General features: G+C 42.3%; 1 protein-coding gene across 3 annotated transcripts in view; it reads right to left on the reverse strand.

The window, feature by feature from the left end:
- Positions 1–27483, reverse strand: part of VPS41 (VPS41 subunit of HOPS complex) — an 88638-nt gene that overhangs the window by 41482 nt on the left and 19673 nt on the right. For all 3 annotated transcript variants that reach the window (XR_013624679.1, XM_068127328.2, XM_068127330.2), the window contains exons 10-17: positions 27416–27482; positions 23697–23791; positions 19246–19381; positions 10822–10940; positions 7321–7377; positions 5456–5517; positions 1963–2044; positions 340–432 (exon numbers count right to left, since the gene is read on the reverse strand). Coding sequence is in view for 2 of the 3 variants with exons in the window: in XM_068127328.2 (XP_067983429.2) it covers positions 340–432; positions 1963–2044; positions 5456–5517; positions 7321–7377; positions 10822–10940; positions 19246–19381; positions 23697–23791; positions 27416–27482 (711 nt within the window). In the remaining variant the exon portion in view is untranslated. The remainder of the gene's footprint in view (positions 1–339; positions 433–1962; positions 2045–5455; positions 5518–7320; positions 7378–10821; positions 10941–19245; positions 19382–23696; positions 23792–27415; position 27483) is intronic.

Here is a 27483-nt window from a genome sequence, read left to right on the forward strand (position 1 = left end):
GACGGAACCAGGAGTGCCATTACCATTAATGTCAGACCATCGGCATGATATCATGCTCTCCTTAGCTTATTCCAGGAAAAAAAACTTTGACAAATTTCCACAAGATGCTTTACTTCAACCTTTTTTCTTCACATTTATCCTCTGCTCAGTCATCAGCTCAGTTTTCCTACATTTTGCTTTGAACCATCTCCTATTCACCTATTTTTGTTTGCAATTTGTAATTTTACTAAAGGTAAACTTGAAGGTGGTTGGCATATCACAGATATATGATTGAAGGAAATAAAAGAAGCAAGATGCTTTTTGTTGGTTTTATTGGACAATTAGTGAATGTAAAGTTACCTCCACATCCGTGTTTAGGAACTCGCTTAAAATCATCTCGTAAATCACTGGACGAAGGCATGTGCCACTCTGGGGAATATAACGACTGATCACCTGCACAGATGAGAGACACAGAGAGGAAGAGAGAGAGAGAGAGAGAGAGAGAGAGGGAGAGAGGGAGAGAGCAAAGAAATAAACACAATAAATATGACAAAGCATATGAAAGTTATAAATCTATTACTAAAAGGAAACACGCCCGTCAGTGTGCATGTGTGTTTATGTGTGTGATGCGAAGAAGAAGAAGCAGGACAACCTTAAGCTTTTGCGGTGGTTCCTGCTGTCATAGTATAATAAAAATGGTGCCATTGGAAAGCAATACAATTTACTTCAACAAAAATTTGTGTCCTTCTTATGCTAAAGCTGCCGGTTTAAAAAGCCCTTTTTATGGCATTGAAGAATAAACAGGAGTGGAAGCTTAATGTAGTGGTTCAAATATTAATTATTCAACAATAGCAGGAACCATTTAGGAGGACAGGGGAGCAGCACACAACATGATATATATATATACAGTATGTATATTTCACGAAGCGATAGAACACCATTTAAAAGTACATGGAAGGAGAACACAAACAACAGCAGCAACAACTAAGTGTTATAAAAGATCCTTTTTTTTGCATGTTTCACGTCATATATTACATCCTCATTTGGACTCGTAGATAGACATGCAATGTGTTTGTGAACTACAACATGCTGCCTTTTAATTAAACCCATCAGTGAAGGAAGTGACGGGGAGGCACGGCTCGTAAACGATGAAATGGGCGCCTGGGGTATAAAGACTGCAATAAAAGTTATCAATAGTTATGTTTTCAGCCCTGTCTGTTTTTCTGTTTGTCTGTGAACAGGATATCTCAAAAAGTTGTGGACGGATTCGGACCAAATTTGGTGGAGAGGTTTGGATTGTCACAAGAATGAAATTATGAGAATTTGGTGAAGATCTGCATCCGGATCTGGATCTGAGACTTAAATGATTTTTCACCATTGACAGATGGGCCAAAAATAATATATAGCACAATATCTCAAAAAGTTATGGACGGATTCAGACAAAACTTGGTGTACAGGTAGGGAGTGTGACAAGGACTAACTACTTCGATTTTGGTGAAGATCTGAATATGAATCTCGGTACGAGCGTTCTTTAATTGTCTTTAAGTGATTCTTCACCATCATTGAGAGATGGGGCCAAAAACGCATGATATCTATATAGCATGATATCTCAAAATGTTGAGGACCGATTATGACAAAACCTGGTGGACAAGTTGGTCAGGTGACAATAACAAGCCGATTATATTTTGGTTCAGGTCCGAATCAGATCTGGCCTATCAGTGGGATACAAAACAAACTGTTCAGCCTGGCAGAGGTGTGCGCTCTACCGAGTGCCGTTCGAGTTATACTTGCCAGAACTATGTTCTCACCAGAACAAAAACAACAAAACAAAACAAAGCTCCACAGAGACTTAGACATTGTATTATTAAACACATCGCCACAACATCTGTTACTTTGTGTAGAGGTCTCTAAATGTGGTGAAGGACATTCATGAAAGCCTAATGCCAATGCCACTTCATCCGAGATGGCGTGCTTCCACCTCACCTTGAGCTGCCCAATTTCTTTAAAGCGGTACACTTCATTTTCCCATAATTCGGTGTTCTTTCCCAGCACCTTCTGGCAAGTCCTGAATAGGAGAAAGATTAGACAAGAAAACTCAGGCATTGGTGAATTTGGTAATGAGTACACAAGAAGCCACCGACTTCACTCAGGTGGGCTCACTTTTCATAATCGGTGTGAAGGTGATCCCAAACTGATAAGGCGTACATTAGGAACATTTCAACATGTGAAGGAGAAACATCGTGTGAAAGTTGGCAAATCTCTTAATGGAGGAAGAGGCAGGAAAAATTGGCTTGGCGAAAGGCGTGCTTGTAAGACAAGGCACCGGCCCGGTCACCATTGTCACAGCAGGTAAAAACACATCCCACTCTCTGGTCTTACTCTGAAAGATATAAAAACTGCTATAATATTTTTTCCAAGCACTACAGCATCTACATTTTAAAAACGACCAAGAATGCTTCATTGACAGAACAACCAGACTCGGCGGTGTAATGTTTAGAGTGTCTGCTCCGAGTCTGAACCCCGAACGAGTCACACCAACGACTTACAAAATTATATCCATGTGCTGCTTCCTTGTTTTAATGTTAGTATTTAAAAAGATAAAGCACACGGATAAACAACCATAATTTGGCAGCCATTATGCAGGTGGGTGCAATGGCCTCCTCCGTCGGAGTTCCTTGCAAGGGAACTTTCCATAATATTATTAACCCTAAAATAGTGGTGTAAACTTTTACAATTCAATTGACAGAAGACGAATTTTATTAAATCACAAACTTCAACTACAATGAAACTCAAAACAAAATTGAAGTAGAGACTAAAAAGCAGTACAAAAGAAGATAAAAGAATAAGAAGAGGAGGAAGAAGAAGATATTTTAGAGCACGAGAGAAAAATAGTAACAGCATCTATCTTGTATTTGATCTTTTGAGAGTTGGCAAAGTGTTTTTTCCTCAAGTGCCAAAACCAAAGAAATGAAACGTCCACAATAGTCACTCATCCACCATGATGATAATAAAGGGTGCCGTGTCACTAATCTTCGCTGGGCCGACGTTTCTGTATTTAGCGTATTTGGAAAGTCACGCCCAAGCATTAGCAGTAATTTTCACCTTGATCAATCAATGAAGTGTTTTTGGCAACTTTCGAACATATTTTATAAACATGAGAGTGCTGTGAAGTCAGCTGTGATGAAGCTCCTGGAGAGGATTCTGGATGGGAGGATACGGCAAAGTGAGTAGCACAAGATAGGTGAAGCACAGCAGGGATTCAGAAAGGGAGAAGGGATGATGGATGGATGGAATGTTTATGCTGAGAATGTTGGTAGCGAAAGGCTGGAGATGCAAGGGGGGGATGACACTCGGATTTCTGGACCAAAATAAGGCTTACAACACTGTCATGAGAGACCTAGTGATGACGGCGTTGAGATGTGCCCTAAGCAGAAGTTAGGATCATGAAAGGCATGTACTGTACTATTATATATATGAAGAAACAAAGGGATGTGTTTTGGTTGGATCTGGAAAATTGTAGGAGTTCTGCATCAACATCATTTTGATATATGGAAGCAAACTCGGTTCACTAATGCTCAATGTGAGGGAACTGATTAGCAAAAAGGTCAGTATGAAAGACATCCTCAGGCAGTTACTATATGCAGAGGATTTGGCAATAGTAGCGGAGAGCGAGCAAAAGATGCAAGAAGTGAAGATGGAGGTACTATGTGTCAGATAGCAGAGAGAAATTTAACATCAGGTTATAGGGGAAGAAGATAAGGCAGGCAAATAGATTTGTGTACCGAGGTGGAAGGTGACCAGTGATAGTACTTCAGAGGAAGAGTTACGGAGGAGGATACAAGTGGGTGCAAATGTATGGAGGAAAGTGGATGGTTTGATTGTCGACAGGAAGACAGGAAGTTGAAAGGGAAAGTCCTGAGTTTGTGTGCAACACCGGCATACCGATATGATCTGGACATAGTGGCACCAACCACAGAGGCTGCAGCTGTGACAACAACTGCGTCAGGAGGATTGTGGGAGTGAAGAGGGTGGATAGAAGCAGGATGGACAAACTGAACAAGGAGATTGGTGTGTAGATGAGCTCGACGTGAGGATTGGTAAAGAGCCGGTTGAAATGGGTAGGTCATCTGGTGCGGATGCAGAAAGATGGACCTCCGATGAGAGCAGATGTGTTGAAAGAGCAAGATATTCGATGGGAGGACTGTGTGAAGAGTGGAGTCAGAAAGGTGGGTGTGGATGAAGAGTGTAGAGAGATGGCTGCAGACAGAGGGCGGTGAAGTAGTGTTGTGGACAGAGCAGAGCAACAGCTCAGTATGAGTCAGCCTGACCACACATAAAGGGATTTTTGAGGAACAACATATGCAATCAACATAGTGTGTTGCTTGTGCATGCATGCATGCAAACACACACACATGCAGTTTTTGTGGCAAAGGTACGGTACAAGGATACACTGTGTGTGGTTTAGTGAGGAATAAATACAATGTTAAGCAGCTTGAAATTGAAAATCCTCATTTTTCCATAAACTTTCATATCATACTAAAATACGCAATTTGGTGTCTGTCTGTCTGTCTGTCTGTCTGTCTGTCTGTCTGTCTGTCTGGCAACTGTTTTTTGGACAGCGTGTGATACAATCAGTCCTGACTTATCTAATCTCAATCAAACTTGACAGGAGGACTCAAAGTCACATGATGGAGGCGAGGTGGTAGTGACTTCATTTGCCCCCCTCCCCAAGGGGTTTTTCCTCCTTGGACAAACGCTGTGTTAACATGTCTAAATAGCTTATAGTGGTGTACATGGGGGTAAGCCCACCAGAAGTAAAAAATATTATAAACCACAAACAAGTATGATTGCATTTTTAAACAGTCGCTGCTGCTGTTTAGCACAAACAGAAAGAAATTTGGAGGAATCCCGACATACTGCAGGACTTCTATGCTTATCGTGTTCCCCACATACTAACTGATACGAGCCTGGATCTACTGTAATCTATATATTATATATCCCAGAGAGGATAATAACATGACACTTCCTGCCGCTCCTCTAGATGGTTGGTGTACTAGTTATTGGAATTTGGCCAATTGAGTATTCATTGCAATGAGTTTCCTGCATTGAACCACCACCAATTTATGTAACAACAGGGCTGGAAAGTAGTTGCCTAACAGCAAATAATTGTGAATTTCATTGCCTTTATTCACCAAAATATGTAAAATTGGCTTATGTGTAACACAAGGCTGTAGGATTAGTCACATTTGATTGCCTCAAGGCAAATAAATAAATAAAAGAGAAGAGAATTGGAAAAACACAATGAAAAATGGTGAAGAATAGGGAAGGGAAATGCAGTAGGTGGAAACACAAGTCGTGCCAACAATCTGATCGATACAACAGAGGTGCAGAGCCCCAAGTTCCACAGTGACGATACGTTTTGTGCGAGAACTGCTGGTGGAACATGATGATGTTATTATTGTAATACGCTCCATACCTTGCAGCCAGATCATAATCTCCTTTATTGATGAGGTGGATTATATAAGATTGTCCAACTTCCTGAAAAACATGGTTAAATTATATGATTCAACACATGTTTTAAGTCAAAGCTAGCAAGTCAAAGCCAGCGCAGATTGGACTAAGGTCTAAATCTCATACTGACTACTTGCAGCATGCGGTTCAACATTTTGCTTCCTTTGGAAGAATTCACCATCCAGATTCCATTGAACCTTAAACCAACCAAAAGCCAGAAATGTTCACCCTTCACCCCATGATCTCGAACATGAATAATCCAAACTATCCATGTAGTCAGGTTCACTATGTCAATAAATTATATTTCATTCAAAATCATGGTAGATTAGCAAACCTATACATTTTTGGAAAGGTTATAGCATAAGGAAACTAAAAATCAATGTTTACATTTGGAGAGATACCTGTATGGCGGCTATTTTGGATTTTCAAAATGGCCACTGTAAAATACATATTTTGTTCTATTTCTGCCTCTAATTACCCTAAAAACTTTTTAAAATATACCAAACCTATATTTTCAGGGACAACGAATCCAATGAAAGTATCAAATTAGTGCTATGGGGAATGGTAAGACACGAATCAAAGGTTTTGAATTGCAAAATACTGTCTTTATATTCGCGATAAGTTGCATAATCAAATACATGTTATCATTTTGTACAGGCAGTTAATAACATCAAAATGTGTCACAATAATTCATATCACCAAACATACACAGGCAGTCAGCAAAATCATATATACACATGCAGTCAGTATAACTTCACATCTACACAGGCAGTCAATGACAAAATATACACAGGCAGTCAATGGCATCAAACATACACGATTACAGAATATGCCATTTAGAGTTTGTCATCACTGTCCTGTGTGTCGTATCCGACAATATAGTCCGCATCGTTTTCACAGTCCGTTCCACACAAGCAAAGGTCGGTCAAATTGATTGGCAAATCGAATTGGTCGAATGGTCGATCGAATCGAATTCGATGAATCGAATCGAATCGAATCGATCGAATTGGTCGAATGGTCGATCGAAGCGATTGGTCGAATGGTCGAATTGGTCGAATGGAATTGGTCGATTGGTCGAATTGGTCGAATCGAATTGGTCGGAATTGGCAAATGTAAACATTGATTTTCAGATTTTCCATGTAATAACGTTTCCAAAAATGTATAGGTTTGCTAATCTACCATGATTTTGAACGAAAAAACATAGTGAACCTGACTAATGTGCATAGAAGACCAGGATAGAAGCATTAAGGCTAAAACCGAGATAATTTTTTGGGGGAAAGAGAGTTGGGGAAAGAGAGAAAAGGAAGGAAGGACATAAAATTGAGGGTGGGGAAGGTGGTGGTGTCAAAATTGTAACCAGCTATTGCACAGTTAACATGTATGAGTCTATGGCCCTTATCCAACCACACGCTGATCTGCAAATCTAAAACCAAAAGGACGCAGTGCAAGTGAAGTCAACATTTACCAGAAATCTGGAAGGATATCCGAGAGATACGTGCACTCGCCATTGAGCCGTATGGCCTGGGTTCAAATCTCGGCCCACCTATACACTGTCGCCTTGGGGTTCCTCAGGCAGTGTGATTAAACGCCGAGTGTGCCGTCCATCGGATGGATGTTAAACTGCGTGTCCAATATGTCTGCATTAATCGGTGGACGTTAAAGATCCCAGGTTTGTCTTTTATGAAGAGGAGGCAAGTTTATCACGGGCACCGTGAGAAAATTACAAATTCCTGCTCTAACCTACAGGGGGCACTGCATCGGCACCATGACCGCTCTCCCAGCAGTGAAGCAAATCAGCAGCAAAGCGCTGTACACAAGGTGACGATTTACCAGCATGTTGTGACGTTTCAGTGATTTCTGGCTCATCTCGACTGCAGTCAGAGCTGCCTGTGGGTCAAAAAACAATAAAACAGATAGACGTTTGTGGATAGATGATGCAGCCAGAAAGCATTTCAATCACTTACCTTGTCGTTTACGTCACTTTCATTCTGCAAACAAATTGCACAATAAAAATAAAGTGACTGATCATTTCTGTACTTATTTAGGTATTTCATGGTGCCTGGAATAAGACAGAAGTTATTCTAAAACGTGCTTGGAATGCTGGCAGAGAGATCATCATAGAACTGAGAATTGTTTATGCAAATTTTATTTATTTATTTATTTAATCATTTAGCTTTGTTTTCACAATGTTGAGGTTGTAGAAAAATAGCTGAGGGTAATTAAATAATTATGGATTTTAAAAAAGGAAAAAATCGACAATGATTTAAAAAAAAAAGTAAAAAGTTTTAAAATTGATCAAACTGAATTAAACAACCCATGGTGTCAGTATGGAGAAGAAAAAGTGGAATTTGGTTTGTTGATAAACAGCTGCTTGAAACCAAAAAGTGGAAACTGGCACCACAAGTGTGTCACATTTGCTGCCATATTGACGTAATATTCATAAACCAATTTGTCAACCCTTATAGCAAATACTTGTGAAATGTCAAATGTTACAACCCTGACCTCCTGGCATTGGATAGGTACACGGTGTGGGTTGCGTGGTTCGGTGGTGGTGATGGTGCAATGAATGGTTCGAGCATCACCCTCTGACCCTGTGAGGGAGATCACGGTTCAAATTCCAGCTGCGTCATTCCAAAGACTTTTAAAATGGTACGTACTGCTTTCTTGTTCAACGCTCAGCATTTAAAAAGGAAGAACATGGACAAACAACCATAGCGAGATTTTGATGAACCTAATGGCCTCCTCCTGTATTGAAGTTCCTTGTGAGGGAACTCCGGTTATATTGAAGGTTATTAAATAAATTTAAATATTATAATTTGTAAGTAAATATTTTTTTGTTAATTGGTAAACAAAATAATTGTAACTTAACATGACCTTTTACCTTTGACCCCTTGACCCCAAAATCTAATCAGGTCATCTTTGCATCATAATACATACTTGTCCCAACTTTGGTCAGAATCCCATCACTGGTTCACAAGTTATCGCAGTAACAGGATTTTTACCTAACATGACCTCTCACCTTTGACCTTGTGACCCCAAAATCTAATCAGTTCATCTTTACCTCATTATACATAATTGCACAAAGTTTGACTGAGATTTCTCCAACCGTTCTCAACTTATCACGGTAACGAAAACCTAACACGAACGGACAACCTTAAAACACAATGCCATAAATAAAAAAAGCATTTTAGCCAAAGCACTTGATCACTATTGTGCCCAAATTTCAGCTTCCTAGCTCAAAGGATGGCTGAGATATCACCCGTTCAAAGAGAGAACCTTGACATTTGATCTTGACCTCTACAGTCAAAAAACATTGGCAGCCTCACTTTTGTCATTCAGAATCTGGTAAAGTTTGACGAAGATAGCTGATAGCGTTCGCGGGTTATCGCACTCACAGACAACAAGCGAGACAGACCGACATATGATGAAAATTTTCAATTTTTGTTATAACAAAGTCGACTGACCAATATACTTGAGAAAAATCTTCGATTTTGCAAGTAACAAGAAAGACGTCGTGTAGAGCACGATAATTGAGAAATCCCTAAAACAAATATGACCTTAAAAATAATTGGTGGTTGAATTCAAAGACCAAATATGCAAATCTGCTTCAAGTGTCAAGTCAATCGGATGAAAATTGAGGATTTTAGAAATCTCACCTAAGTTGTTGACCTTTGGCCTATGTTAACCTTTTGGCCTATGTTGACCTCAAAAATAATTAGTAGATGAAATAATTGCCCAAACAAGTACAGATACATTTAAAGTACACCGCCCCCATGTCAAATAAATAAATAACATCCTCTAGTGCGGCATTTCCGGGGCGCCTTTGGCCCTTTGGCACCCGGCAATACCGCCATGCAGCGCATAGAGACGGTATTGGGAGGGAGAGGTGTACAATAATTGATCGATTAATTATAAAATTAAAAATATATATATAATAATAATAAAATAATTAATTTCTTAATCAATTGGCTAATGGCATACCTAAACCACCAGTGTTTCATCCGAATCTGTAACTTTTTGAAAACTAATTAAATAATCAAAAATTAAATAATTAATCGATTAATTGACTAATGAATAAATAATTGATTGAGTGATTAAATAAATAAATCCAACATATCCTTAATAGCCACATCACTTGGTCACCATCATGTCCAAATATCAGCCTCCTCGCTGAAAAGGTGCCTGAGATATTGCCCAGATGAGAAAGAAAAGAAATGTGATGAATAACAAAAATAAATAAATAATAATAGTAAACTAATTAAATTATTAATCAATTGGCTAATAGAATACCTAAACCACACCGTTTCATCCCAATCTGTAACTTAAAAAAAAAATTAATTAAGTCATTAATCAAATAATTGAATAATTAATGTATTAATTGATTAATTAATAAATCCAAAATATCCTTTATAGCCACATCACTTGGTCGCTATAGTGTCCAAACATCAGCTTCCTAGGTCAAAAGGTGCCTGAGATATTGCCCAGAAGATAAAAGAAATAAAGAAGTACTTAATGAATCGATAATAATTAAGTAATTAATCAATTAAAAAACCAAAAATAACGGTTTTTGCCAAAGCACGTGCTCACTAATGTGCCGAAATTTCAGCTTCCTAGCTCAAAGGATGGCTGAGATATCACCCGGACAAACAAGAAAACAAACAACACAAACAAGAAACCGGAGTGAAAACTGAGTACTCCCTTTCAGCGTGCATCAGTGCCGGGCCCCCTTCGGTGCCCGGCAATGACGTCATGCAGCGCCTGGAGATGGAATCGGAAAGGAGCGGTGCACAATATACAAATCCTGAAGTAAATCAGGTGAAAATTTACATTTTTAGAAATCCGGCCTAGGTTGACCTTTTGGCTGATGTGGATCCCAACAATAATTGGTGATTGAATTAAATGATGTGATATGTAAATCCTCTTAAAATCTCAAGTCAACTGGATGAAAATTGAGGATTTTAGAAAGACAAAATTGTTGACCTTGGCCTATGTTGACCTTTTGATTTTTTGACCCCAAAATCAATAGGCTTCTTCCTTATGATGAACTTTATCATGTGGTGAAATTTCGTGGAGATCGTTTTAAAATTGTGAACTGTAGTCGATTGACAGACAACCATACAGACAAACAGACAGAAAAACTGACAAGACCAACCAATATACCTGAAAAATCTTCGATTTTGCAAGTAACAAGGTCGACCGACGAATATACTTGCAAATCGAAGATTTTGCAAGTACCAAACAGACAGGGGTGAAAACACAACTTCCGCCAGTTACCAGCTCAGATGGGCACACGAAACAGCTTCAATTTGACAAATTCAATTTACATCATACCTCATACTGGTGTGTATGCAATAGCCAAGCGACGTGGTCATCCTGATCCCTCTCCTTTGCAACAACCACATCCCGGGGACTCACGATGTAGTACATTAACTCACCACCCGGATGAGCAGCTGTTAACGACAAATAAATAGAGCAAAAGTTAGATCTCATTTCCATCAATGGATGCCAATTTCATGTCATTTCGGTGACGACATATAGCATGTGGTCGAATGGATGACTGGATGTGGATTCCATGGCTTCAGATATGAGTCAAAGCTCAATTCCCGCCATTATAAACCCATACGATGAGAGAAATATTTGTTTGCGTTGCCATTTTGCTCAGAGATGACCAAACGGATCTTCGTCAAACTTTCAGAAGTTCAAAGAAAATGCGAAAAGAAGGTCATTTTTGGGAACAATAGACTAAATACATGTTGAACTGAAATTGTCCGGCTCCTTAAGCTAACTGTTGTCATGCAAATGGAATGACTGCAAAACAGCTCACCATAAACTAGGATAGGTTCCATGAAAACTCCAACAACATCCTTCAATGCAAATCCCCAAATTACTCATGGAGATCTTTCACACGAGAGGTTTGTGCGAAGAGCGATGAATTAAATAAGGATAGGAATGAACAACCCTGAGGCCATTTTTTCCCCGCAGAGCAGGGGTCGGCCTTTTTCAGGCACCGTGGTCCCCTTTTTTGAGGCAACGTTTTATGGCCGGATGCCCTTCCTGCCGCCAACCCTGTTAGTCGCCTTTTGCAACACACAGGGAATTACCAGTGAACTGGTACTTAATTTGCCAACCTCGGAAGGATGACAGGCTGAGTCAACCCCCCTGGCGTTAATTCAGCGATCGACCGGGATTTGAACCCAGGATTCTAGAATCACAAGCCGGCACCCGAATCGCTAAGCCAGTGGTTCTTAACCTTTTTAAAGGCGCCGAACCCTAATGGAACCCCTCAAATTTGACAAAAAAATTAAGAAGAATTTCATCTTAATGCGTTTTCTGTTCTTCTTTTCGGGAGGCGATCTGGGAAATGCGTGGTTTTGTTTTGGCAAGGGCCACCCTCAAATCATTTTCGCATCCAAGCCTGCTCCTTTTCTTTGTTTTAAATGTCCACCAGTTTCGAAAATGCATGCTCACAGAGATACGTTGTAACGAACGGCGTGAGGATCTCAAGGGCAATTTTAGCGATGTGAGGATACCCTTCCATTTGGCGGCACCAAAACGTTAAGAGCGTTGTTGTGCCGAAGAGTTGTTGTTGAGTCTGGCTCTGCTGAAGTTCGATGAGGTCATCGAGGTATTGGTCGTTGACATCTGCCGTTGCAACGTCGAAAGTAAACGGCTGCCGCACCCATGCTGGGTATTGCTCTTGGTCGGGGAAGTAGCCGTCGAATGACTTTCCCAGCTCATCCAAGTGCGTGGCAATCGCCTGCTTCAGCTCCCCCAGTACAGCAGTGCCTCCAACTTCAGACTCATCTTCGATCCCGCTCACGCACTCATCCAGTAGCGAAAAGTTCGCGAAGTTGTCGTTCTCTGTTCGCCGCCTCCACAACGGTAACTTCTTTCAGAAAGCGCTCAGCTTTTCTTCAGATTCGATGACATTCACTCCACCGCCCTGCATCTGGCAATTGAGATGATTGAGTGCGTCGAAGATGTCAGCCAAGTACGCCAAGGCGAGGATGAACTCTGACTCTTGGAAGTGCATTGCATGGCAATGCTGGTGTTCTCGCAAAAACAGGGCTAATTCTACACGAAAGGCAAAAACACAGCTCACTACCTTCCCTCGTGATAACCATCGAACGTCAGAGTGGTAGAGAAGGACTTCGAATTCAGAGCCGATTTCATTGCACAGCTCTTTGAAGATGCGATGATTCAGAGCACGGCTTCGCACGTAATTCACAGTTTCAACGACGATTTTCAGAACATTGGCCAGTTTTGGAGGCAGGGTTTTTGATGCCAGCACGTGTCTGTGCAGGACGCAGTGCGTGACGATGATGTGTGGTGCATCGGCCTTCACCAGCGCTCCAAAACCGGAGTTGCATCCCAGCATGGCTGGAGCTCCGTCCGAGCAAACTGCAGACACCATGTTCCACGAGAGGCTGTTGCTTCTGAAGAAGCCGCCCACAAGCTTCTTCACATCAGCTGCCTTCGTCGTTGTTGTGAGAGGCTTGCAGAACAGAAAGTCTTCCTTGATCTCGTCTCCTTTGACATAACACACAAATAAGATGAGCTGGCTCAAATTCGAAACGTCGGTGGTCTCGTCAAGTTGAAGGCTGAATTTCGTCGGGCTTGCGACTAAATCTGCAACTACCTGGGCGAGGATGTCGTCGCTCATGTCGTCGATTCTGCATCTGACGGTGTCATTTGAGAGTGGAACGAGAGACGACTTGTTTTCAGCAGCTTCTCCCAGCATGATGTTGGCCATCTTCAACGCGGCCGGTTTGATGAGTATCTCGCCAACGCCCAACGGTGTGCGGTTTGCCCTGCTTTGCGATTAGGTACGCAACTTCATACGATGCGGTGAGGATCGGTTTGTCAATTGGAACGAAGCCAAGAGTGGGCAAGGTAGCACTTGCGTCGAATCGGACTCTCTTCAATTTTAATTCATCCAGCGTTGTGTCTTTGTACTGCCCCTCGCCGTGCAGTTTTTTGAAGTGTTCCCGTAGTTTTGCTGATGCTTGGCTGGAGTTGCTCAACTTGACATTGCAAAGCATGCATTGAGGACGCTGACTTCCGTCCCGTTCCGTCAAACACGTGAACCTGTACCGCAAGTAATCCTCCGACCACTTCCTTTTTTTGCTCGACATACTGCAAAAAAAAAAGTAAAAAAAAAAAGTAACAAACTGATCTTAATTGAGTTCGGGCAAATAATTATATGCAAAAATTAAAAGAGGAACATGCTTAAATATAATCAGTACCCCTCTGAAAACTGAGAAATTTTAACGAAGAAAACATAACTTATAGTTACGATGACGGGATTTATTATCTACTCAACTATTTGTCATTTCAAATCCCATTATAATATTACATAGAAAACTGTGAATTGTTCATTTTGAATTGCGACCAAAGGAGTTATATCACCTCCACCTAATTTTCTGAGTAATTCAATCATTTTATAATCACCATCCACTTTATTTTTTTATTTTTTTATTTTTATTTTTATTTTTTATTTTTTTTTATTTTTTTATTTTTTTTTTGTTTTGTTTTGTTTTGTATACAATATCGAGGCTCGTGAAAGAGCGAACATTAATCACACAGAAAGACAAACCGACACATAAAACATATAACATAGGGAGCGGTAGACAAGATGGGGAGAGAGGGGGAAGGACACAAACACAACATTTGAGAGCAGGGACCGAGAGACATGGAGACATCGAGAGATCTGAGAGAGGGCGAGGGCTTTGGGGGGGGGGGGGGGGGGGCGTGGGAAGGGGGCAGTGGGAGAGGTATAAAACATATGGACACTGCCAGGACTTCCAGGAAAGAAGTTGGAATTTCAAACAAGGTGGATCTGGGGTGAATTAGCGGGGGTAGAAAAGATCAAGGTTTTGGATGGGGGAAGATAAGAGATGGTGGTGAACAGCTGTTTTAAAGACCTGGAGGGAGGAGTGGGATTGAAGGGAGTGAGGGAGTTTGTTCCAGAGGCGGGAGAAAAGAGGAATGAAAGAGTGAAGGTGAGCGGAGAGCCGAGATTTCGGCAGTTTAACCATCAGAGGGTTGCTGGCAGATCTTGTGCGACCTGTAGGAATATTTGGGGGACAGAGCACAGAGAGAGCTGGGGGTGCAAGGCCGGAGAGGAGTCGGTAGAAGACAGAAAGACCACCTACCTGCCTGCGGTGAGTGAGTGAAAGGCCCTCAGAGATAGCTTCATCGCGGGAGATTCCAATAATTCTGAAAGCTTTGGTTTCAACAGCGTGAAGCCGAGCTAGGTGTGAGGCAGGAGCACCAGCCCATAGGGGAGAACAGTATTCCATTGAGCTGCGGATGAAAGCCTTGTATGTGGTGAGGAGCTCAGGTGTGCCGAGGAAGGACTTCGCACGACGGAGGATGCCCAGTCGGCGACTGGCTTTGGAGGCCAGCTTGGAAATGTGGTTTTCCCAAGAAAGATCATGGCAGATAGTGAGACCCAAAATCTTGAGCGACAGAACTTCTTGGAGAGGATTGTTGAGAAAGTAGATGGGAGGGTTGTCCAGTCGATCTTTTCGGAGAGACATAGTAAGAGTGTGAGATTTGTCAGGATTGAAAGACATGTTCCACTTGTTTGACCAGTCTGTGATTTTGTCCAGGTCTTCAGAGAGTGAGGAGGCAGCAGACTGCCGATCTGAGGGAAGAGGAATGGAGCGGCAGAGAGTGGAGTCATCAGCAAAGAGATAGAGAGGATTTTCGAGAGAGTCAGAGAGATCATTGATGAAGACCAGAAAAAGCACGGGGCCCAGAACACTGCCTTGGGGAACTCCAGCCTGAACAGGAAGAGGAGATGAGAGAAACCCATTCAGGGCCACACGTTGACGACGACTAGAGAGGAAGTCCGCCAGCCATGCGTGGAGATTTCCATGGATACCAAAGGAGGAGAGTTTGGTGAGCAGAGCGGGGTGCCAGACCGTGTCGAAGGCACGTGATATGTCGAGGGAGACAGCTCTAATTTCCTGTTTGGCATTGAGGACCTCCATCCATTGTTGAGACAGCAGAAGCAGCATGTCCAGAGTAGAGTGACCTGGTCTGAAACCAAATTGATGATCAGAGATCAAGCCATTGGAGAAGAGGAAAGATTTCATATCAGAAGCAATGATGGATTCCATGACTTTGCTGATAATTGGGAGAAGGCTGATTGGTCTGTAGTTGCTAGGATCTGTTTTTGCACCTTTTTTGTGCAAAGCGGTGATGTTGGCTGATTTCCAAGCAGATGGCAGTTGACCTTGAGCAAAAGAGAGGGTGAAGAGAACAGAGAGAGGGTGAGAGAGAGCAGCAGAGCAGGATTTTAGGACCCGTGGGCTGATGCCGTCGGGTCCAGTTGCAGAATCAGAGTCGAGGGTTGACAGAAACTTTTCCACCTTGTCAGGAGGAAAGGACACGGAGTCCAGGAGCAGCAGGGTACGACTGGGTATGGTGGGTACAGAGAGGGATGGGTTTGGGACACAAGATTTAGAGGCAAACACAGAGTTGAGGCATTCAGCTTTTTCACGTGCGGAGTCAGCTGTGTAGCCGTTTGAGGTAAGGGAGGGGATGGAGGGGGAACAAACACCAGAAACGGATTTGGCCAGACGCCACCAGGATTTGGAAGAGGGAGACAGATAAGAGAGTTCGGTCTTGAGAACGGAGAGATATTGTTTCCTGGCTCTCCTGAGGGTGGACACACACTTGTTTCGGGCTTTGTGAAAGGAAATGAGATTTCCTTCCGTTGGATTTGCTTTCCAGGAGACGAAGGCAAGTTGTTTCTGGGCAACAGCCTCACCACAAGATTCCGTGTACCAATGTACCATGGACGGGAGGAAGGGTATGACAACTGAAGACGAGATGGGATAAATCTGTGCATGAGAGAGAGCAATTTACTTTGGAAGAATTCCCAGGATGAGTTGATGTCAGAGGTGGTAGAGATGGGAGACCAGTCCAGATGATTGATGGCTGCTTGAAGACCGTGCCAGTTGGCCTGAGTGAAATGCCAGACTCGTCGACGCTGAGCAGGCTCCCTGAGGATGGTCAGAGAGATGTCCACTTTAACAAGGACATGATCAGATGATCCGATCGGAGCAGAAGAAGAGCAGCAGACATTTTCAGGGAAGTTAGTCATAACCAAGTCCAGAAGAGAAGATGTTCCGTTGACTGCGATCCGGGTCGGGAAATTGACAGATTGTGTCAGTCCCAGTGAGTCGCAGAAGTCCTTTGCTGAGGAGCCATGGCTGGTGAGAGAGGTACCCACACCCAGCCAACTGGCATGATGACAGTTGAAATCACCACATATGAGGAAGAGAGAGTTGGGATGAGTAGATAGAAGTTGGTCCATATCATCAGACAGCGAGATGTAGATGGAGTCATCACTGTTTGGTGGACGGTACAACACACATATGAACAAGAGGTGGGAGCGAAGGGGAAGCCGTAGCCAGAGGTATTCCTGGGGGTGAGGTGGAGAGAGTGCAGTGCAGGGCGAGTGAGGAAGAGAGTTTTTGATAAAGATAGCAACCCCGCCTCCAGGACGAGGCTCAGGTCTATCATACCGGAGGAGGGAGTAGCCCGGGAGAGATACTATGGAATCAGAGGCATCATAAAGGAGGAAAGTTTCTGTTAAGCAGATCACGTCTGGTTTGACAGAAGCAACCTGTATGGAGAGATCAGTTAAGTTTGAACGAAGGCCCCGGATGTTTGAGGTCCATACCGTTAATGAAGAGGAAGGGGGAGCATCAGATACAGAACAGGGGGGAGGAGGGGTAGGGTAAGATGTGGAAGAGGTGGAAGAGGTAGGGAGAGCTGTTGAAGGTGTGTCAGAGATTTCAGAATAGCTCGGAGAAAGGGAAGGATGGGGCGGACAAAAGGTTTGATGGTGATTGGGTGAGCCACAATGAGGTGTTATTTGAGGAGGGGGAAGAGCGAGGCAGAAGGTTGGGGGAGATGGAGGTGAGAGTTTGAAGGGGGAAGAAGCGGGGAGGACGCTTTGAGGAGGGGGAGTGAGCGGGGGGAAATTGAGAAGCAATGAGGGTGGGGAGATTTGAAGGGGAGGGGTGAGGGGGGAGTTTGGGAGGGAAGGGACAAGGGGAGGGATTTGAAAGGGATGGGATATGGGGGAGATTTGGAGGGGAGGGGTGAGGCAGGAGTCTAGGAGGGGAGGGGCGAGGGGGCGTCTTGGCGGGGAGGGGTGAGGGAGTAGTTTAGGAGGGAGGGGGCAAGGGGGGAGATTTGAAAGGGATGGGTGATGGGGAAGATTTGGAGGGGAGGGGTGATGGGGAAGATTTGGAGGGGAGGGGTTATGGGGAAGATTTGGAGGGGAGGGGTGAGATTGGATTTTTGAAAGTGTACGATTTATGGGAAACGAACATTTATTGCAAAATGAGTTTCTTGTGACCTTCGAGTTAAAAATACGTTTAAGGACGCTGGATGGAGGATGGAGTGCAGGAGAGTTTAGGGAATGTAGAACAAAGGCACTATAGGAGATGGATATTTTTTTTGGGATGAATTGATTTGGTGAGCAAGTCGAAAGCAGCCTTTTAAAGAAGAAGAAGAAAAAGGTGTTATAAAATATGACGGAATACATAACTTGAGGGGAAAGTGTAAACATTGAAGGTTAATGAGTGAAAACTATCTGGGGAAATGGGGGAGAAACACGTGGTCGAAGAACGAACGAACGAATAAGAATGAATAAACGAATGAGAACAGAGAAGGAAATGTTTTTTTTTTTTTTTTTTTTTTTTTTTTTGAGTTGAGATTTACACAAGGAAGTAGGCTATGGGTGAAAAGACTGGGAATACAGAGAACGAAAGTTATTGGATCACAAACGACGGACCATTGAGAGAAAAACAAAGCCTCAAGGTTGTACAGTGCACACTGTACAAGGCCTTGCTCGCGACACGGCAAACAGACGATCAATTTATGAAAGATAAACACCGAGAAACAACCAAAGTTGCACACAATAACTTCACACACCGAAAGATAAATACAGTTTCGACAAAATACAATTGTGAACAGACTTAACTTCGAAAAACGTGGAGACCGTGTGGAGCTTCGAAAATCCCTGCCGCCGTCTCCAAGATCTCGCGAGATCTCGCGAGACTTTTGACTTTAATACAACTCTGAACCCGCCCTGCATATCCACAAACATTTCCAACTTACTTTTCAATTAATCAGTAACTCCAAAGTAAGGCGCGACCAATGACGCACGGCACACGGCAAGCTAATCGAGGCTATTCACTGCAATTTCTGAACACCTGCAAAGTCAAAATTCCAGTAAGTAAGTAAGCAAGTAAGCACCATCAACAGAATAATTAGCAAGTTGTTCATTGATTCAACTTACTACAGTCAGTGTGAAACAACTTATCTTAAACACAGACCAGAGAAACCATGAATGGGATGGGAATACAATTACAAATAATATTTCCATTCGTTCGTAACATACATAGCAAAATAATAATAATATTAATAATAAGCGTAATTACACATAGATTCAAAATCGATACAAAACTAAAAAAACAAAAAAAACAAATTGCAATGCGTTTGAGGACCTCCGCCGAACCCCTGAGACTGGCTCAATGAACCCCTGGGGTTTGGTCGAACCCAGGTTAAGAACCACGGCGTTAAGCCAACACCAGGCTCTTAAATAAGGATAGGAATGACATTGTAAAACAAAAATTAGAACGGCGCATACCTCCGTCAGGCTGAACCGTTTACATTTTGTATCCCACCGATAGGCCGGATCATTTAAAGATTTCAATAAACACTCACCTAAGTGGTAGTCACGGCAGCGGTAATTCTGGTAACCACGAATGGATAGAGCATCGCATGAGAGTTCCTCATAGTCATCATCGAGGGGCTGCAGTATGCGGAGTTGGGGTCGACTTGCCACAGCTTTGCTACTGACCTGTGTCAAAGGAGTCACCCATAAAACTACTTGAAAAATAAAAGAAATGTAACTATCCTGCAAAACAAATTAAATTCCTAGGCAGCGTATTTCAACCAAAAAATAAAAACAAGAAGATGTCATGCAGAGTATGATACTTGCAAAATCCACCCCTCCCTAAAAAAGGTTGCCATGGATACATCAAATTGTCCATTTCATTAAGATTATAATTGACGATCTTAATCAAAGCTCAGGTCAATTGGATGAAAATTGATGCATTTTCATATGAAAATGGATGATTTTGGAAGTTTGACCTTAAGTTGACCTTTGACCGTTTGACCTCAAAAATAGTTGGTTTCCCTATTTAGTGACTCAATATGCAAATGATGTTCAATTTTCAAGTCAATCAGATGAAAAATTACAATTTCAGAAATTTGACCTCAAGATGACCTTTGTCATCTCTTCCTTTTGACCAACTCTACCATCTGGTGAAGTTCCGTGAAGATCGGTTTAAAATTGCAACCTTTAGGCAATTGAGAGACAAACAGACAGACAGAATAACGCACAAGACCAACCAATACACTTGAAAAATCTTCGATTTAGCAAGTAATAACTAGAAAGAGCAATCAGATTGCAGACCCTCGCCAGGACGTGTTTTCAGTGGTTTTTAAGGCTTTTGGGTTAAAACAAATATGGCGGCCAAACCACGTGGCCGATGACGTCATCATTATTTTTTCACCGCCAATTTATCCCTAGATGACGCTCAATAAATTTCATCTTGATCAGATGAAGTTTTGTACTTGTCGAATTATGACGTCATAATGGAGGCACCTATGACATCATCATTAACACATTTTATTCCCCATGGAGAGTTCTTTACAATGAGCCATGTCTCAATTCTTTCTATTCAGCACTTTCGGAGATATAGAGGTGCACAGTTTTTCGGTTTTTACAAGATGGCGCCCGTACCACGTGACCTATGACGTCATAATTTTAAATAAAAAATGATACAGGTGGAGGTGCAATTATGATGAAAATTTCCTGTCAATCAGACCAACGGTTGCAGAGAAAATCATATCTATTCTGTGCGTAAAAACAAACAAACAGACAGACAGACGGACTCAAATGAAATACGCTCTCTTCTGGCGAGGGTAATAATTATCAGAGTGACGCCTTATGGAATATTCCCAGGTTTCCTTCAGTATCAAGAAAAGCAAAGTGGTGGAAAAACCAACGGCCATACTATCTGAAGTCTAATTCAATGAGAATATTTGGTGACAAGTAATTTTTTCTTTATTGTCGACCTGACAAATATAAATAAATGCGTCCGCAACCTTAGAAGTTTGCAAATGGTTGCACTGATCTTCCATTTATCGGCCTCTTCATCCTGACATTTCAGTGTCTTGAAGTGATCATTGAAACACGGTTTGCCATACTTTAGGTGACGTTAGCAAAGTATCCTTTCTATACTACATTGGCATATTATACAATAGTGTCATTAAGTACGTTTTTAGAATATTTGAGTTTCATACAGCTGAGCAGGTTTAACAAATCAAATGTAACAAAAAAGTTATATACAGGCAGGCCGGAAAGATGCTTTATCCTTCCCCAGTGAAGCATTCGTTCTTAAACTCCTTTAATACACAGGTTTTATTGTCCAGTACTTATAATAACTAACGAGTTCATAGAACACGATACTCCAAGCAGTGTGAATGAATGAATGAATGAATGAATGATCGTTTTAAGGCCATTTTCCCCGCGAGGGCGGGGGTTAGCCTTGCGAGTCCCATGACAATCATGGTTCCCTGTTTGAGGCAATGTTTTTATGGCCGGATGCCCTTCCTGACGCCAACCCTTGGTCGCCTCTTACGATGCGCAGGGATACGGTGTACCTATTCTAAACTGGGGTACACACCGGGATCATTCATCCCAGCAAGCTGGTACTCAATTTGCCGACCTCGGAAGGATGACAGGCTGAGTCAACCCCCTGGTGTTAATTTAGCGATCGACCGGGATTCGAAACCCAGGATCCTAGGATCCCAAGCCGGCACCCTAACCGCTAAGCCAACACCAGGCTAGATTATATACTAGATACTCCAAGCAGTGTACAAGATTATATTCTAATTTAAATAAAATTATTTTAAAAATTGTTTAAAACAACATCCGGAAGTTTAGCACTACTGAAACGGTCTGGTACACCACCCCATATAATACGTCCATTTACCGTAAAACTGGAGGTTCTTGGAAGTATTATGAAGGCAATTTGTGTTCTACAGTGTTCAAGTGCATAATTACTTTTTTTTTTTAGTTTAAAGAGGTTTAAATAAAAAAATTCCTGGTTTTACCACCGTTTTACCCAGTGTCTATTACATCACCCTATCCAACATGTTGCATTAGTTTTTTGTGCCTGTTGTTTGTGTCCTTTATAACATCCTTAAAAACAGTACGTTTCCTATTTGGAGTGATTTTCAATTTTGTTTCACTGGCAGGCAGGCAGACAGACAGAGTAAAGATATTATCTAACTCCTCGCTGCCCCTGCATGATCGGGCCAAATTCAGAGCCAAAGTACCGCGAAACGGCAACCTAATAAGGTAGACGGACAGGCATTAACCAATTGCTTAACCCCGCTTCTCCCTCCGTGTGCGGGGTAATTAATCAGTCGTTTTATTCTTAAGATGGAGCACATTCAGATACAGTGAATGATTAATTATTATAAGTACAACATGATAAAACCTGTATTTTATAGAGTTTAAGAACAAATGTTGTACTGGGGAATGGTAAAGTGACTTTTAGGCCTCCCTGTCAAAAGGCCATATTGCGATTCAAAAAATATTGCCACCATAGGCATTCGACCAGATGGTGCAGAGTTAGACTACAGTTGGACCCCGCTATTCGCAGTTCCGCTATTCGTGGTTAAGCTATTCGCGGGATCCGTGTATTCACGGTTGATAAAATGCAACCTGTTTTTCTATTAGCGGAAAAGAGTCCCACAAATTTGCAGTTTTTTTTTTTTTCGATCGGCCGTGTCCTGCGAATTCATGGTTTTTCGGGAGCGCAAAAAAAGAAAAAAGAAAAAAAACTTCACGATCCGCTAGCTTGACACATTTATAAAAGCCATCTTTCACCAGCCATGCACAAAGCAGCTGGGCATACGCAAAAAACATCTTCTCCGAGACGCGAGCATGACCGGCTTCTACATTCACGGCGCTGTGCTTTGCGTTTTCACGGCTTTCGCGGGATATCCCGTCATTCACACCATGTCTAGCTTCATGTGATATCCCGCCGGTGTCGCGAAATAAATCCGCCCCTGTATAAACTCTCCACTCGGCGAATCTGTACCGGTATAAACTCGCCCCCCGGCGGATACGTTTCTCGCCCCCATCAGAATAGAATCGCCCCCCATTCTCGTTTGTGGATATATAAATATACATATGGAAATATTGGTTTACAAGAGGGGACATGATAAAAGTACTACTAATATTGTTTGGGGAATTGATTGAGTGTGGACTTACACATTTTCTCAATCTTTTAAAGACATACTTGAACACTTGATATAGTAATTATTGATAGATTTTTATTGGTTTATTTTTATTTTGGTTATGGTTTTATGGTTTTTATGGTTTTATGGTTATTTTAATGGTTATTTTAATGGTTATTTTTGGTTCTTTTATGTTATTTTTATGGTTATTATGGTTTTATTTTTATTGGTTTACACCAATATTCAGTTGCTCTAGTTGTAGATGAATTGTAAAAGAACTCTTCCACAATCACCAAGAGCCATACAATTGTTACACTTTTTTCCAAGTTTGAATATCTGCTGAAACATGTACATATACAAACATGTACATATATGTATATCATGAGGGGGCGATTTTGTGATGGGGGAGAGTCTATTTCGTGGCAGGGGGTCAAATCTGTACCGGTACAGAATCGCCGGGGGGGGGGGGGGGGGGGGTCTGTTTCGTGACACCGGCACCATTAACAAATTACAAATATCTGCTCTAACCAGCAGAGGACATTGCATCAGCAGCACAGCTGTGACCTCAGCCAATGATGATATCCCACTGCCTTGTTCTACATACAAATAATAAAACTCTGCCTTTTATAAGCAAAAGTACAGGTCAAATTTAGACTACCTCATATAAATCAAAACTATCTCGATAAGGTTTTACTCATGTATGTTCCGTTATATTGTTGAGAATTCAGATGGAGACAAAAAAAGAACAAAAAGTGCAAGTCCATTTCCATGCCACCTTAACTTTCATAGACATTTGTAGAAAAAGGAAACTGGTTTTGATCAATATTTTGTTAAAATCAACCTGCCAGTTTTCTCACCTCCTGATCAGTTTCAGAAACATACGACAGGACAACGAGCTGCTGTCCAAGTGGTGCCAGGCCACTGATGAAAAAGTCCATTTGAAAGGCAGCCACTGCAAGGACACACGTACACACGTACACACGCACACACGCACACACGCACATACACACACACACACACACACACACACACACACACTTTTGGAGATGTATGCAACAGAAGAGATAATAGCAACTGCATTTTTCTCTAAAAATTAAGAACATGAAAATGCATTTTAAAAAAATACAGGTTGATAAAGCATCTCATGGCCCAACATGAAACCAAAAGAATACCTTCGTACATACCAGGTGGCAATGAATCAAGGATGGAATACAATAATGGAAGCTCAGACCATGCAAATATTTATGTACAAACATTTGGAAAATTGTAATCAAATTGACAGAATTCCATCATCAACTGGCAAGGCAGCAGCTTGATTTAGTTATTCGAATCATCACCCAGGACAGAGTGACCAGATACAATGGTATCTCGTCAAGCAGGAGCGTCAGCCAGAGCCATGCATATCACCACTATAGGACCATTGGGAATATCAGGACATTTTAAATTGATTGCCGATAACAAATAACTGCTCTAATACATCCTTCAGAAGATTTGAGAAAGAGGACGTTTGGAAGAAGCACTACAAAAGGCAGATATACAAAATGTACTTAGTATTGACAACTTCAACATCCACCACCAAGGACAGATCTTGGTTGGCATTGATGAGTGAAAGAAGCAACACAAGGAAACAACTTGCTTGAGAGGCCATTTTACAATCGAATGCTTGTAGACACCTCTTGAGAAGAATATGTCACAAACAGCAATTTCTGCACAGTACTTGCAAACAAGACAACTTCTCATCCACACAGAAAAGACACACATCATAAGGTTGTAAGGCAACACCGCTGTGGCCAAGGGTGACAAAGGACAGGTCTGACATGACGAATAATCATCAACAACAGATATGCACTGCAGCAACTCACCTACCCTGCGCTAACAACGAAACTCAGCTCCACGAACTGCACTATCAAAAATTTTATTATCCACGGATCACCGCCACCCCATCAACGTCATACCCAACCCTTAACCAGTAATGGCCGAGATTTTCGAGGATGCCAAGGGTATCTTACTGATTGCCAATATGCCTCACAAACCGAGAAACACGGGGTGCTTGTTGGCCGTCAGCAGACGCCCCCATCCCCCTCTCTTGTTGTTTACCCAGTCAGGGCTCGTGGAGGAGCTAGAACACAGAACGGACCAGGACAACAGAATGAAAAGAACAATGGAAAGGGGGGAGTGGGAACACACCAACAGCAGAGTAGAGGGGCAAAACAGAGGGAGATCTGGAGGATGAAAGGGCATAGGGAAGTATGAGAGCAAGGGGAGGGGAATGAGGACACCGCAGGTGAACTAGAACAGAACACTGCAGAGCGAATATCTCCACCAGGCTGAACAGTATATTTTTTGTATATAATATGAATAAAGAATATCCTGCCTCACCAACTCGTCCACCTAGTTTTGTCATAATCCGTCCATAACTTTTTGAAATATCGTGCTATATATCGTTTTTGGCCCCATCTCTCAATGGTGAAGAATCACTTCAAAGATTAAAAAATTATCGCATCTGGATCCATATTCGGATCTTCACCAAAATTGAATCAATTCGTCCTTGTCACACCACAAACCAAATTTTGTCTGAATCCATCAATAGCTTTTTCAGATATTCTGTTCACAAACAGACAGACAGGGGTGAAAACATAACATCTGTCCACCTTGGGTGGCAAAGGTAACAAGCTGGATACAGGGACAAAGTGGAAAAGAAAACTGGGGAAAAAGCAGAAATGGAACAACAACAACAACAACAACATGCATTTTAAGGCCATTTTCCCCGCTAGAGTGGGGGTTAGCCTTGCGGTCCCCGTGACAATCTTCTCCATTTTGCCCTATTTTCTGCATCTCTCCTTGTTAACCCCCTTGCCTGCATTTCTTCTTCCACCATCTTTAACCAAGTCTTTCTCGGTCTTCCCCGTCCTCTACTTCCTTCTCCATTCATTTCCATCACTCTTCTCAACCAGTCACTTTAATCCTTCCTCAACACATGACCAAACCATCTCAACCTGTTCCTCTTCACAGCATCAATCAGAGGCTCTATTCCCATCATCTTTCGCAATTCATCATTTGTCTTCCTCTCTCTCAACGATACTCCACACATCCACCGAACCATTCGCATTTCCACCCTTTCCAGCCTTCGTTGCTGCTCTACATTCATTACCTATGTCTCGCTCTCATAAATCATAACACGTCTCACACATGCAGCATACACCTTTCCCTTCAGCTTCAACGACACTCCCCTCCTCATCAGCACGCCACTCAGTTCCCGAAACTTCTTCCATGCACATCTCACTCTAGCAACCGTTGCCGAGTCTCATCCACCTTCTCCATTCAGCATGTCTCCGAGGTAGCAAAATGTTTTCACACCTTCCAGCTTCACGCCGTCTCCAAGATCCAACTCAACATTTCCTCCATCTGCAGCTCCCTCTATGCACACCTTACATTTGAATGTAGCTGCCGCACTGGTTAATGACCCTCTCAGACCACTGCATTTTTGATGAACCCACTCAGCGCACATTGTACATTGAATGGAGTTCACTCCGACACCCTTCCTGCACACAGCACATGGCCACTTCCCAGTTCTTTCCACCTCACCACATGCTTTACCACTTGCCATCACCTTCGTCTTTCTGATATTCACCTTCAGACCTTTTGTCTCCATACATTCCTTCCACTTGTTCATCTTTTCCTTCAGTCCATCCATACTTTCCGCAATCAACACCAGATCATCTGCATACAACAACTCCCACGGTAAACCCTCCTTTACGTTCTGAGCCAGCACCTCCATCACAGCTACAAATAGTAGTGGACTTAGTACCGACCCCTGATGCACTCCCACCTTCACCTCAAACTCACCTCTGTTCCTGTCCTTCGTCCTTTCAGCTGGCCACGCTCTTTTGTACATTACCATCACTACTCTGATCAACCATTCCTCCACTCCTAACTTCCTCAATGCCCATGTCAATACTTTGCGTGGAACCCTATCGAATGCTTTCTCCAGATCAACAAACCCAAGAAACAACTTCTTCCTCTTCTCCATGTACTTCACCTGCAACTGCCTCACAATAAAGAGCGCGTCTGTCGTTCCTCAGAACAAAAAGCAGAAATGGAACAAAAATAAGGAAATAAATAATAATAAAAATAATTTTAAAATGTAGTGGAGAATGAGGGACTTAAACTGATGGGCCACAGGCAACCTGCGTTTGTGTTTTTGTGAGGTATACTGTATTGTCAATCTGTATGCTGACCTCATGAAAAATTGTGACAAGCCATCAAGGACAAACACTGAGGGATGTTGACCAAAGATGCAGTCCTCTGTCACAGAAATGCACCTGTTGACAAGGACGATTTGCATCGACTACCATCCGAGACAGTGGCTTGGAACAGTTTTGATCACTTCTGTGACCCTCTCCCACCTCCCTGATCCACATCACCCTCTTACAACCTGGATCTGGCCAACAGTGACTATTACCAGTTTAAACATTTAAAGTCTTCCCTGTGTTGCTGCTCATTCCCTGATGAAGAAATGACCAAAGTAACCAAGACCAGGATGTTCAAATTATGTGGGTTGAGGATCTGACTTTACCTATCTCAACATAGCGACCCGGCAAATCACGAGGTTCAGAACGGGCTCGTTCCTTCACAATGCAGATC

The sequence above is a fragment of the Myxine glutinosa genome, chromosome 10, assembly GCF_964187855.1.
Source record: "Myxine glutinosa chromosome 10, kmMyxGlut1.1, whole genome shotgun sequence".
Classification (NCBI taxonomy): domain Eukaryota; kingdom Metazoa; phylum Chordata; class Myxini; order Myxiniformes; family Myxinidae; genus Myxine; species Myxine glutinosa.